Source organism: Benincasa hispida, chromosome 8 (assembly GCF_009727055.1).
Source record: "Benincasa hispida cultivar B227 chromosome 8, ASM972705v1, whole genome shotgun sequence".
NCBI lineage: Eukaryota > Viridiplantae > Streptophyta > Magnoliopsida > Cucurbitales > Cucurbitaceae > Benincasa > Benincasa hispida.
Window position 1 is genome coordinate 10,749,313 of NC_052356.1, and position 14,665 is coordinate 10,763,977.

General features: G+C 31.8%; 2 protein-coding genes across 4 annotated transcripts; one reads left to right on the forward strand and one right to left on the reverse strand.

Annotated features, from left to right (window-relative positions):
- The first annotated feature begins 5,415 nt into the window (after positions 1-5,415).
- Positions 5,416-5,983, forward strand: LOC120082722 (histone H4). The gene has a single exon (XM_039037999.1). It carries the CDS (start codon positions 5,485-5,487, stop codon positions 5,794-5,796), a length of 312 nt encoding a protein of 103 aa, XP_038893927.1. The 5' UTR covers positions 5,416-5,484; the 3' UTR covers positions 5,797-5,983.
- Positions 5,984-9,626: 3,643 nt separating this feature from the next.
- Positions 9,627-13,793, reverse strand: LOC120083543. 3 transcript variants are annotated; one of them, XM_039039339.1, is made up of 8 exons: positions 13,352-13,793; positions 12,462-12,950; positions 12,126-12,285; positions 11,643-11,934; positions 10,772-10,844; positions 10,607-10,697; positions 10,306-10,385; positions 9,627-10,223 (listed from the first exon to the last, which is right to left on the reverse strand). In XM_039039339.1, the coding sequence occupies exons 1-8, from the start codon at positions 13,430-13,432 to the stop codon at positions 10,038-10,040; spliced, it is 1,452 nt and encodes a 483-aa protein (XP_038895267.1). In that variant the 5' UTR covers positions 13,433-13,793; the 3' UTR covers positions 9,627-10,037. The 3 variants fall into 3 exon arrangements, with proteins under 3 accessions (XP_038895267.1, XP_038895266.1, XP_038895268.1); XM_039039338.1 differs by having other exon boundaries at positions 11,643-11,937; positions 13,352-13,775; XM_039039340.1 differs by lacking the exon at positions 10,306-10,385 and having other exon boundaries at positions 11,643-11,937; positions 13,352-13,789.
- Between the last annotated feature and the right edge of the window lie 872 nt (positions 13,794-14,665).

Sequence of the window (14,665 nt, forward strand, 5' to 3'; positions counted from 1 at the left end):
TAGGGAGTGTTTGTGAGGTAGAGTTATGGTTTTCCGTATTTAAAATAGAAGTTTTTGTTTCTCAACAATTGCGAAGCTATATTTTCCTTCATATTTGTTTGCTTTTACAATGTTGCATGTATTCTCAAACTTTTGCAATCTATTAATCATCTTTTGGTTTCTCCAGCATGCATTCCCCCAATATTCATTTTGCTCATGGCAATACTTTGAGTTCCTACATTTCAAATTCAATTGCAAGTTTCAATACTTTCTTTTAAAAGGTCAAAGTTATCACTGTGCGTGTCTTTTTGCAATCTTTCCAACCATCTTTGTCATTATTTCATATCTCCTTGATGTCTTAATTACCTGTCATATAGGGTTTGGCATGTTGAAAAGAGCAAAACATCTCTTTATAAGGATAAAGATTTTAAGGTTGTTTAGTTCATGTCTATTTCAGAAATAAAACAATGTTTTGTTTTGTTTTTCAGTTTTTAAGAATGGGCTTGGATTTTAAAAACATTTTTAAAGAGTGGATAGAAAAAAAAAAGTGTCTTTTGACAAATATGTCCACTGTCTGATAAAGTAGCTTTCCTCTTTGGCTAGGACACGTTGTTGAGGAAGACTCCTCTTCCAATGTATTAGTACCTCATGGCAAGCTTCATTTAATGAATCCATTGGTTTTTTTTCTTCTTTTTATAGAAAAAGTTGGTGAGTAAATTTTAGTCTTAAAATTTTCAAGGTTGGCAAAAACAATTAAGAACGTTGCTTATTTTAAATCTTTAATATTTATTGAGAGTACAAGAAATTAAATCGAAGATGGAATAAACTATCCTCTCATTCGGTCATCTCTTTTTCAACATTTTTTATAGAATTGTGGAACTTGTGTTGTGCTTTCGATGGGAAGAGATTCACAAGTCACAATGTAGCTACCGATAATTTCTTCAGATAGATCATCTTTGAGATCACCTTAAATCTAGGTCTTGCCTCAATATGATTGAAAGAAATAATCTTAGATTGACGGAGATTGAATTTCAGATCATTTCTTTGTGAACATGATTTGCCATAGCCTTTTTTGGTAGAGAAGTGGAAGACAATTTTCTTTTTTTAATAATTAAAATGAGTGAAAAAATTGTTTCTGGTCGCATTTAAATGCGAGACAGTGGTGGTCACCAACAAAGTTATGAGTACCATACCACATCGTATTTGAGATAAACTTGAAAAGGGGCTTGAAAAGGGACATGAGAACTCGATTGCAACAAGCTAATTAGATTATAAAACTTCGTTTGGATCAAAGATGGGCTCTTAATCACAAAAGGGATCCACATTTTTTTTTCTTTCAAAATTGAATGGGCAAATGAGTGTCTACAAAGTAAAGAAAATGTGCACCGATATGATACTAGCCCAACACAACTTAAACTTTATTAACTTGAGTAAAGTTGTGTCACAATCATAGCCAAATAAATAGAGAAAAGTAGAGGAAGAAGAGAAATTGAGAAACTACCTATTTTGTTAATTCACAGGTTGGAGAAGTCCTTCGAAGAAACTTATGCACATGTGAAAATTAATGTATCTAATAGTTTTAGGGCTTTCTACACATATAGCATAAATAAATAGATCAAATTATATAATTGTCAAAAATATTTTACTTTTTTCACATGAATAGTCTATTTTAGACAAAAGTCTGGGCTAGTTTACTTTTCCAGCCTCCTTACCATCCAATTTTTTGTTTTGAAAAAAAAAAACTATAAAAATATTAATTTCAAAAGATGCATGCAAAGGAAGTTTTTTTTTCCCTTTTTTTTTGTACAGTCATGGCTTCCTGAACGGTCTTATTTTCAAAATCTACACAAATAAAAAGTTTGTTAGAAAATCTAAAAACTGTCCCCCTCATAAACAAAAACAAGAATTGACAAGAAGTATAAAAGAAGAAAATAAGGTATATTTGATATATATAATACGGTATATTCGATATATATTTGAATTTTCTAGAAGTAAACCAAGGTATATTTGATAAGTACATTAACAAGACAATTTGTACAATATATCGTTTTACATATCAAATAACATAATTTTCAATATATTTGTAAACACACCTAAAAATACATCATCGTATATGTGATGTATATTTACATTTCTTAGTATGTTACTAGTATATTTGACATATACTATTTACATTTTTTAGTATATTACCAGTATATTCGACATATACTTGATATCTCAATGGAGATGATCGATTTTCAGCTAGGAATATGGAAGAAAATAAATAAAATCCTCTAAAATGAAGGACATGTCATGCATTATATGTATACCAACCGAAATTAATAAATAACAAAAATAAAGTCAGAATTAGAAAATGATGTTAATAAGGAAAGAATTAAATATTTCAAAATTTTCAAAATAATGGTGAAACCGCTAAATTGGTTCAAAATAAAAAAAAAATTAAAAGCTATTAACGAAATAATTCAAAATCTTGGACATTTATGAAATATATGGTGTACAAAAACTTTTTCGTGTAAAAATCTCTAGTTTTTAGAGGGAATCTTAATGGAGTGTGTAAATCGACTTAATTATGAATAAAGATGTTCAATATCTCATATAAAGCTCTAAATGTATTTTTATCTATTCAAAAAGAATAAAAAATTCTATCAGGGTGTCCTTCAACAACTCTATAATATAAAAGTATTGGTATAGGTAGTAACTTTCAATTCTTTTAAGCCTTGCTTCACCATACTTTCATATCTTTAGGATCATTTCTTTCGTATGCGATCTTGATTCATTCATTTGCCCATTGGACTAAGGCGTTACACATTCGACCAACCATCTCATTTGAAGACGTTGACAAGTAACTATCATGATCGTCATTTTAAGCCATAATAGCGAATAAAACAAATAAGCACATATATTTTTTATTTTTTTTAAAGTAAGTAACAAAGGCTTGTTTCATTCATATAAATTATATGTCATAAGTGTTGGGATTGATGCCCTGAATCTCATATGGTCTTACAGTTTGTAATTGTATTGTACAAACATCTTATTTATCTAATAAAATATGTGAGGTTTTATTTGACATTTAGTTGCATTAAACCCACAAACCAATAAACTAATATCCAAGATTATCCTGTAGCTTAAACATGTATGTAGAGACATACGAGTGGATCGTGTTTAAGTGATAACCTAAATGGTCTGTAGTAGATGGATAAGGTTGGATACCTTATCCCGGTGACACTACGAGTATGACCCGCTTTGTAAATGTTACAATTGTTGTAAAATGTTGCAAATGATCTGATTCTGATCATTCATGGAGAGACATGTGAGCGAGGGTATTCTATACAAAGGAGTTTGTATAAGATCGGACCACAACATGTTTAGTTTTATTATATAACGCTGTTCATAATAGAGACCTATATTTCACTAGGATGACAATAGTTGACATTACCTGAATTCTGAGTGAGTTGTGAACTTTGACTTATGAAGACGGTCCTTTAATTTGTATGAGTGATAGTAGCTAGATCGGCGACTCAACAAGCCTACCATTTTGGGGATTCGTCTGATTAGGGAGCTGGGAATATAGCTACACAAGAAGGAATTCACTCATTCCCCAATGTTGAGGTAAGTAGATAAATCGCTCTCTTAAGGGCTGATTTCGAGACTTGAACAATGTGGCGTTACACCCTCTCCTGGCCCGAGAGGGGTTTGGTCATAGTTGGACTACGTTTTATCATTTATTAGAGGGATTAGTGGTACATAAGGAGTTAGATGTAACTATATGGGCAAAACGGTAATTTTGGCCTAGTTGTACTTATGAGCAATTTGTAAAGAGTCATCGTACTGTAGACTGATTATATTCAATGGACAGAAATATATCTGTAGTGCGAAGAGTGCAGCTGTCGGTCTTTAGTGAAGTGTCCGACAGTTAACAGATGATGAATAATTTAATTAAAGAGTTTAATTAATAATTCATGTAGCGTTGAAGCTTCAAGCTACAAGTCCATGAGATCCCCTTTGTAGTTCAACGGAAATTAATGAGAATCCATTTTTGGATTAATTTGAATTGTTCAAAACAATTGAGAAAATTAATTATATATAATATAATTAATTTAATCTAATTACATATGATATAATTGATATAATATATTTGATATATTATAATATAAAGTATATATGAGAGGAAATTAATATTTGAATATGTGTGAATTGAATTCATATAATAAAATTTAATATAAATGAAATTTATATTAAATGTCGTTGGTAAGAGAATAAAAATTATAAATTATATCATATTTGATACAACGTAGAAACTATAAGTTATATATGTTATATTTGATATAACATATAGTTTAATATATATATATTATATGATAAGATAGTTACCATATATATTATTTCTTACCAAAAAGATGTTTCCAAGTATCAAAGAGAAGAATCTACACGTAACATTGTTAGGATATTTTTTTTTTTTGACATGATCATGAACATTTCTCTCCACTCATATATAAAACCACTAGTTGTGCTAAGTAGTCTAGAAATGGAGCTTAACTTGGTCATGCAGTCCTCAATGCAATATTTCTCAAAACTAGATAATGTGGCTTCTAAAATTCATGTTTTTGGGAGGTCCTAGCTTTAGACTTCTCCAACGTTGACTTACTCCATATTTTTAAAGTAGGGTATATTGCAAAAATCATTCTTAAAATATGGTGGTAGTTGTAATTAAGTCCCCAAACTTACACAAGTGTTAGTTGGACCCTCAAACTTATATAACTGTATAACTTTGAGGGTTCAATGTTTTTCATTTGTGAATTCAATTTCTATAATTATTGTAAACTTGAGGGTCAAATTTCAACACATCTAGAAGTTTGACAACATAATATTTACAATTGAAAGTTTGAATTTGTAATTACAACTACCACCAGACTATAAAGGGAGATCAAAGAGTGAACAATTTAAAACAAAATCCATAATATATTAAAGATTTTTTTTTTTTTGCCTTATATCAATTTGATTTTTTTGTTAATATATTATACTAGATTGAAAACATAAAACTCGCTTTACTTTTTTAGATTTAAATATAAAGTACAGGAACAAAAATATAATCTACTCGAAACTTTATAAATTTTTGTAGGTTGAAATCTGATTTTGATTCATGTACGTCTATTTTAGTTTCTATATTTTCAATCCCGTAAAATATAATATTGTATATTATAAAAATATGAAATTTAGTCCATCAAAAATTAAATTTGATCAAAATTGGTCATTTGAATGGAGTAATCCCAAAAGAAAAATAAAAGTCCTCAATCCGCGAGACGGATCCATCCAACCACTAAAGGCACAATCCGTGTGAAATCCAACGGTCAAAAGAATAAATCCTTTCGACACACGGATCGCCATCCAACGGCCATCCTTCCATCTCATCTTCTATATAAATAACCAACTCTGTCATTTTCCTCATTCAACATCCGTCTCAGCCTCTTTTCTCTGAAATTCCTTCAAAACTTCATCAGAGCAACAATGTCCGGCAGAGGCAAAGGAGGAAAAGGCCTCGGAAAGGGAGGAGCCAAGAGGCATCGCAAAGTTTTAAGAGACAACATCCAAGGAATCACCAAGCCGGCCATCCGCCGTCTTGCTCGTCGTGGTGGCGTAAAGCGTATCAGCGGCTTGATCTACGAGGAAACTCGCGGCGTTCTCAAGATCTTCCTCGAGAATGTCATTCGCGACGCAGTCACCTACACTGAGCACGCTCGCCGGAAGACTGTCACCGCCATGGATGTCGTGTATGCGCTCAAGAGGCAAGGTCGTACTCTCTATGGCTTTGGAGGTTAAGGTTTTTTAGAATCTAGGGTTTGAATTTGGGGATTTTGTGGTTTTGGTGGTCTGGATGTTGAAATTTGGTTCTGATTCTGGAGAGATTGTATATTATTGCTGATTTCTCTCGTTTGATGGAGAATCCTGTAACTTGAAATCTTTTTTGCATAATTAGAAACTCTTTATTTTGTCAGTTCATCTTAAATCCACTCTTCTTCTGATTGTTGGATCTGATTTCTAAGCCGTAATTTCAGCTCTTAAATTAGTTTCTGAGGTGATTTCTGGCTTCAATCTTATGCATTCATTAGCAAGATGAAACTGAATGACGTGTTCTTCTGAAAACTTAAGTGTATATATCGAATCAACACCACTCTTATATTAGATTTGGATACTTATAATTTTATTAATCAAATTATTAGACCTTTGATAGCAAAAGTTTCCTTAGAATTTTCCGAAGTAATCTTAATGCATGAATGTTTAGTCTAAATGGATACAATTAGTAGTTTAAATTTATAAATTATTTATTATTTGAGCATTTTAGAAGTTTTTGTTCTCCTTTGCTTTTGATCGCGAAGGGATTCGACGACGAAAATTGAAGGTTAGGGATTCAGATTCTGTTTAATGTTTTCAAATTCATAAAATTCAATCATTTTGTTTTTTGAAAACTGTTGTGGCTTCTGCGATTTTTAGATTTTGATCTTGAAAATTTTAAAATTAAGAAATATATTAAAAAGAATATAGACAATAATAAACATATTATTTTATGTTATAATTCAATTATTTTTTTAAAACTATATATATTACAAAATAATAATCATACAAAAATTTTAAAATAAATAATTGGTAAATTAATTACTAATAATTCATATTCAAGTATTTAGGATTATTACTAAATTAATTTTATAGTTTATTTGAAATCTATCTCTATTCATTGCCTATCACAACAATTAGCAATAATAAATATATAAATAATTTAATAAGGTAAGGTAGTATTTACATATTTTTCCTTAGTTACTCTATTTTACTTGTGGATGGACATGGAAGCTTATCGCCTAGGGGATTAAATGGAACCAAAAATATATTTTTTCCAATAACTTTTGTATAAAATTTGATTATTCCATTTTTTAATGTTTCTAAATCCTACGCCAAATTTTAGATTTTCAAATTTTACGTAGTTTCTCAAATCCTTCATCAAATTTTAGTTTAACAATTATATGGATGTCTAAATTATCCAAAATTTTAATTTTTTTTTTGAAATTTAAAAATCATAATAGAATCACTTGAGATCCATTAAAAAATAATTTAATTAAGTTAAAGACTTGAAAATTAAAATTTACATAATCGTTGAATGAGAAATTTTAGTGAATCCAAAACTGTCACATCATCATTGAAAGCTTGAGCCTATTGGAAAAATTATAATTTAGATCGGGTCGAGTAATGAAAGTCCTTTAGGTCCATCTCAGTTTAAGCCCATAGTGAAATTTTGGGCCAAATTGAAATTTAAGTCCAAGCCCAATTTGGACCCAATAAAGCAATTGGGTCTAAGCTCATGTAAAGCTCATAAGAAACCTTTATAAATAGAGGCTTTACTTTTTCATTTGGGGGAGGTTAGAAGAATTAAAGGCTAAAGTGGCCAAAGCTCTCTGAAGTTCGAGGCCTTACCTGAAGCTCTGAGGATCTAAAGAACACAACTCCTTTAAAGCACACAACTCCTTTAAAACTCTGAAGATCAGAAGACATACTAAATCTCTGAAGATCAAAAGACATAAAGTTGTGAAATCAGAAAATATACTAAAGCTTTGAAGATTTAAACTCCCAAGATCCAAGTATTGAAGCTCCTAATTCTTGAAAACCAACGCTCTCAAGTGCTGAAAACTGAAGTTTCTCAAAGTTTCGAAGACTAAAACACTCAAATTCTAAAGAATTGAAGATCTAAATTATTTTAAAGTTCTAAATTATTTGAAGGTTTGAAGATTAGAAGACTTCAATAAACTGATTGTATTTTTATAACCTACAAGCTGAAAATTCAATTTTCTCAAATTCAAGGAAAAGCTCATAGGCCCAAAGACTACTCCAAGCGGGTAAGAAATCCTTTGGAGATAGATCAACATGCCTAAAAGGCCGATCTAAAATGATCAACAATTAGAAGACTCTCTAACTCCTGACCACACCTGAAGACTGAAGTCCTTTGGAGATACAAGCATTCTTTCAAGACTTCAACTCCAAAATCATCACACGCTTCGCTTCCTCAAATCAAGCGTACGCATTCGACTGAAAGAGAATCAGATGATCAAATACTAGAGATCGAACCACATCGCATCAAATCAACATCAACATCAACACCAACTCAAGTTCAACTCCACGAAACAAGTTTCTCCGGAAGCCTTGTGCGAGCATTAATCATCTAAGAAGAGTAACAAGCCGAAAGGTCGATCATCCAAGAAAATCATCAGGTCCAAAGGGATCATCTAAGAAGATCAACAAGCCCAAAGGTCGATCATCTAAAAACATCATTAAGTCGAAAGACTGATCATCCAAGAAGATTAACAAGCCCAAAGGCCGATCATCCCAAAAAATCAACAAGCTCAAAGGCCGATCATTCAAGATCAACCAACTTAAAGATCATTGTTTATTTTGAAAGTATCAAAATATTATGTATTAGAGATTGTACTCACTTTCCACAAAATTAATACAAATACAAAGTTCAAATTTCAGGAAATAAATTTCTCTTGAAATCTCGTGCGAACAATAATATTTGATCAAAAACTAGTTTAACGAGTTTTCAAAAAACGTGCTAGTTTTGAAAAGTGAAAATTTAAAAAGGCTATTTACGATAATTTTCCTTTTTGATTTAGGAGAAAAAGGATGAAAATGATTAGAGAGAAAAGCGTTTTTGGTTTTATTATTAATTTTATTATTTATTATCCATTAAAAAGTAATAAAAATAAGTTATTTAATGTAACAAATGGTTAAATATTTTCCAATGACCATTTAATTCTATTTCTAAAAAATTTATGGATTAAATTCCTATAACCATTTAAAAATTTCTATTTAAAAAATTAAGAGACCAAATGAATCTATAGCCAAAAAGTTAGGGTCATAAAAGGTAATATTTTCAATTAATTTTGTAATTTAAAAAAAAGGTCAAATGGAAAAAATCCAGACAAATTTTAAACTGGTGGAACAATTTACTTTTATTTCTATTTATAAAATATGATATTTAAGATAGAATACCAAAAAAAAGTGGAAAAGAATCCTAAACCCTAAGCTCATAATTTGCCTAACCTAACGAACTCGAGCAATACTTGCGTGCTAGCAATCCAACTCGACCGTAAAAACTAGGTATAGTCCAAATAGTAGACAAGTATTTTTGTAGCAAAATTCTCTCACATGACAGTTTGTGCTTAGCAATAGGATATAACAAGATTTTTGTGTGAGAATCTGAGAGATGCCAGATAGAGACGGGAAGATGCGAAAAAAGACGGTTAAAAGTTGAAATTCCTTAATGGAAAAAGCATAATTGTAATTTAATCTTTGGTTGGAGAGTCATTCATTTATTTTTTTAATTTCAAGTTTTGGCCGTTGAGGATTATTTTTATGTTTCAACTTTAAGAAAAAAAACAACCCATTGAAGGTTTAGATTAGTTGGTACAAATATTAGATGGAGTAAACAATAGATAAGGAAATTAATGCGTTTTCATATGTGAAACAATTGACAAAAACCATAAAATACAGACTGCACCTCTAATAACTTCTCTACTTCAAGTATTATAAAATACATTCATTTTGTTTCATAAGATAAGGTTATCCCTTGCTACAATAAATTCAAGTGTATACACTTGGCAATATTGACAAATCCATATGAAAAATAAGTGAAAAAGAATGTATGTTACAAGAGGAATGGTTTATTCTATAAATCACTCACATCAGAAAGTGAGTGATACAAATCTACATAACATAAAAACTTTCACAAATGCTTTTAGTGCACTCTCATCCACCAAAGAAAAAAGAAAAAACAATGCAACTTTGTTCTACAAAATACCATGAAAAAGAAACAAAAAGAAGCCTATGAAGCCAATTCCTCATTGACTTGATGAAAAACACAGGTAAACAACACAAATTTCTCATTTACACACGTTTGCTATGACCGATTGAGCTAGCGAAACTGCGTATGGTATAAGTAACAAAATACACTTCTGCTATTGTTCCTCTAGTATGTATCTGGTTCGGTGTCGATATCAGTCTGGACGGTTTTCTTGTTATACACTCGATGTTCTAGGAAACTGGCCTGGTCGTGTGATCATCTGTGTTTGATGTTGCTCCAATGAAGCTTGCCATCTTCTTCTCCATCTGATGAACTCAACTAGGATCGAAGTACCGCTCATCACAACACCGAACCCCGTAAAAGTTGCAAGAAGAATAGATAGAACTGCTTGTATGCCAACCTATTGCAACAAGGGAAGCAACACCAAATTGAAAATAACATCTTAATTGCATAAAAAAGATTCATGTGCACAGAGTTCTCACCACGGAGTAAAAGATATGTGCAAAGAGAACGACAAGAGCAAACTGAAATGAGGCGTATACCCAGACGAACCTTCTCTTAACTATATATAATTCACGAGTTAGAATATAAAAAATTTGGAATCACATTTCATAATAACAGAGCATCATAATCAAGTAGTGTAAACAAGTTCCAAAATGAAAATGATAAACACTAATGGCTACACGATGACCACTTTCCGATACAACGATGGTCGGTGAGCCCTGAAACTAACAAAAATGATAAGATCGGTTACATGTTACACAGCATTATTAGATTGCCTACCCATAGTTGATGAGGTCATGGATGAGAGCAGTCCAAGTACACAAGAAAAAGGGAGGGATATTGCGATAGCGCCACTACCCATTTTACCGACCTGAAAGATGACAACAATTTTCAAGGGAATGTGCCAAGAATTCAATGTACAATATGTAGAGATGAAAATCCTACCAGTAGTTGCTCGAGAAAACAGAAATAGGCAAGCATGCTCACGATTACGAGCACGGGAACTTCCTGCCAGACCCTGTAAAAATTTGCACATTGAAAATTTTAATGAACTCCCCTTTTTGCTGATGGACATTGAACCAAACAGGATGGTTATAAATGAACATGCTATACAAAGATGAAAATCAATGTTATGTTTCGGTCGTTATCTGAAGACGACTTTCATCATCGACATTACAAATTTTCTTAGCACAGAATGCAGAAGAGAAGAGAGATCAAGAAAAAAGAATTATACTTCAAAGTTTTCATGTCAGTTTTTGATGACATGATTTATTGAAAGAATCTTCACTTTCATGCTTCTGTTACAAACAGTATAATATGTTATGGGCCAAAGAAATTATGTTTAAAGAAGTGAATAAAAGTCGTTCCTTGAACTTTTAAACATTTTGACTGTCTTTGAACTTTGCTTCAAAAAACATGTTTCCTCTTAATTTTTATTTTTTATCCATTCATTTATCATATAAGTAAATGTCAAAATGAATAGTTTGAAGCTAGATTTAATGGGTCATGTGCTTAGTTTGGAAACAAATCAGAATTCTATTTTCAGTAATATAAAAAATTTAAAAATTAATGAGAAAATTTCAAATTGTTTTCTAGACAACTGTGGGACTAAAACAATATATTTGAAAGTTTTTTGGACTAAAAATATAACATCTAAAAGTTTGAGGATCAAAATAAAGTTCAAAAATTAAAATCAGATGGAAAGCAAATGCTGAATGATACAAACAAAGAGAACAAAGTATCATACTAGTTTTAAAGCCTCAAGTGGACAAAGCAAGAAAAATAAAAAATGTTCCCAAACAAAATCCTGAAATACCTATATCCATTGACATCTTCCTGCAGAGCTCTGATTGCTCCGGTGCTTCGAGCTCGAATACTTTGGATCCGTAACAGAGTAACAGGTAAGTTTCTGACCTCTTCCTTACATATATCACATGTCTTATTCCCCTTGATGCTAAACCATTTGATGGCACAGTCCTTATGTGCCAAAGCAAGTTCACCTTTGCAGCTGCATTCCATCTTTAGCGTCTCGCCACCTTCACACAATTCAACCAGACAAATTCTGCAAACAGCCTCTTCTTCAGGTATATCTTCACCAGCATTATCTTCTTCTAAACCATCAAATAAACACCATTAAATTAGTTTTCAAAATGATCTTTTCCCCTAAATATGAGTAGAAGATCTTGCTAGTAAGGCCTCAACCATTTGATCAACCTCAAAGTGTCAGTTTCATTATAAAGAAAAAAAACCACAAAAAAAGTAATCCAACAGTACTTGATATGCTTTCATCAAATCATACCAGCTTCCTCTATGGGTATATTTAGCTTTCCACTTCCTCCCTTCACAAGTGGTGTTGAAGGAATTACACGGAAAAATGAATCCATCCTCCTCAAACTTGACTCTTTATCATTCACCGGGACAGAAAGTGAACGAGATATTTTTCGTTGAGCTCCTTTTCCCTAAAAGAACACAAAGATTGGATAAAATTGCCCAAGTTGCAACATATCTAATCCACAATACATTTCATAGAATGTTTACAATATAGATACCTATATAACCAAACATATGAAAAGAACAAAAAGTTTAAAAAAGAGCCAAAATGCTTGAGCATTGAAATTATGGAGTGGATGCATACAATAAAGTTGGTAGCGCCTCCTCTCATTCCACCGTGCGCCGATTCGGGATTCGAGTGAATGATGGGAGTAACAGGTAGTGATGAAGTCCTCTTTATCCTAGGGGTGAATATCTTTGAAAGAGACAAAGACCTAGATATTGAAGGCTTCTCTTGTGCCCCATGTGATGAACCTTCAAGGGCAAGGTTAGCAACCTTCTCAATGTCTGAAGAACTTCTATGGATAAAGCTTAACTTAGGAAAGAGACTTCTTATAGATGATTTGCCTCTAGATGAAGATGGACCAGGTGATCCAGATCCATTAATTCTCACATCTGAAGGACTTGGTGTCAAGAGAAAATTTACTTTCCTAGGAGTTTGAGGCATCTTTATAGCATGATAATCTTGTGGGGACGATTCGGGTGTTCGAGACGGTATCTCGAGGACAAGATTCGATCTCTTCCATTGATTAGAATGCTCTTTTTCTTCAGTGATCCCAGCTGTACCTTCATCCTGGAAGAAGAAATGAAAATAAGAACAGAAACAAGGACATGAAGAAAAGAGAAACAGGGTATTTCACAACACCTTCAGAAAAACAAACTCGTAATTCACCATCAAGATTTTCAGTAATAAAACAGCAAAAATACTTCAATACAAAAATTCACAAAAGAGAGTAGATATAATCTAGTTCCATATTGATTCATCAAGCCAATTTAAGAAACAGTAGCTACAATCATTCATTCCTCTTAGCTCAGCTTAATCAATGTTCTTACAGAATTAAAAACGAAAATCAGAGGATAAAACAAGAAAAACCGCATTAAAACAAACACGAATTAGAGCTTCCGGCAGTGAGAAACCACAAGAAAAATCCCAGAAAAAAACAAGGAAAAAACAAAATAATTCATTCATCATACCTTTTGGACAGGAATTGAAATGGGTTCTTCACGTGAACCCACCTGAGTCCTTTGAACAACAAGCTTATCCTCGTTTTCCATTAGAGCTAAGAATCAAGAAAAGGAACAAAACCCAGAAGGCCAAACTCCTCAAAAACCACAAAGAACATTCAAATTTGGATCAGCTTTGCACATAAAAGAGAGGAGGAGAGGGGAAATTGAAATGTAAAGAATAGAATAGAGAAAAAGAGAGGAGAAAAAGGGATGAAAGAAGAAGAGGGAAGGCTACATTTATTGCAGCAAAAGGTGGAGCTACTGACGCCAATGGCACTAAATAAAGGCTTTGCTTGATGCTGGCTGCTCTCGCTGTTGCAATACCCCAACCATAACCGCACGGCCTTGTTGGCCGAATCACATTTGAACACAAAAACACCCTTTTCAAGTTTAAAACAATTACCTCTCAAATTCACGAGATTTTTTTTAAAATTTTTTCAGTCATTCTTCAGAGACTGTTACTCTGCTTGCTCTTTGTTCTCTTCTTATTCTTAGTTTGTTCTCTTGTTCAATCCAAGTTTTGTTCTTTTGTTTAATTGTGTGTTTGTTTTTCCTTTTTTTTGCTCGGGTGAGCTTCTAACTTTAAAAGCCACAGTATAAATTTCATGTTAATTAAAATATGTTTGTTTTTTTTGCTTTTAGATTGTGCGTCAGAAACTAGTAAGTAAGTATTATGTTGGGAGTAATATCGTTTTGGTCCCTAGGTTTTGGCTATAAATTCTATTTGGTCTCTGGTTTTAAAATGTCACACATTTAGTTCTCAAGTTTTGGAATTCGTTTCAGTTTAGTTTTTAAGTTTCAAAATGTTACAATTTTACTCTTAAAATTTAAATTTTGTTTGAATTTGGTCCCTAGGGTTTAAGATTTACAATTTCAACATATTCTCACTAAATACTTACTTTTATTATTGATGTCAATTTCTATTAATTAATTAAAAGCAACTAGAAGTAAAATTTTAAATTTAATTTTAAAAGTGATAAAAATATTGAGACTTAATTCATTATAATTCTTTTAAGGATTTTTAGTTTATTAACATAAATTAACTCCAAAAGACGGAAAGTGAATACTTAGTGAAAAATTGAGGTTAAAAGTGTAAACCTCGAGAAATAGGGACCAAATTGAAGCAAAATTCAAATGTCAAAGGTAAAATTGTAGCATTAAATCTAGGGACTAAATTAAAACTAAACTCAAAACTTAAGGACTAAATGTATAACATTTTGAAATCTAAGAACTAAATAGAAATTGGACCCAAAAGCTAGAGACCACAAAGATAATTTTTCC

Coding starts and splice junctions, on each gene's coding strand:
- LOC120082722 (XM_039037999.1), top strand. CDS start 5,485: ATGTCCGGCAGAGGCAAAGGAGGAAAAGGCCTCGGAAAGGGAGGAGCC.
- LOC120083543 (XM_039039338.1), bottom strand. CDS start 13,432: ATGGAAAACGAGGATAAGCTTGTTGTTCAAAGGACTCAGGTGGGTTCA. Junction 12,286..12,461: donor GAGGCGCTACCAACTTTATT/GTATGCATCCAC, acceptor GTGTTCTTTTAG/GGAAAAGGAGCTCAACGAAA. Junction 10,698..10,771: donor GTTTTCTCGAGCAACTACTG/GTAGGATTTTCA, acceptor GTCATCTTTCAG/GTCGGTAAAATGGGTAGTGG.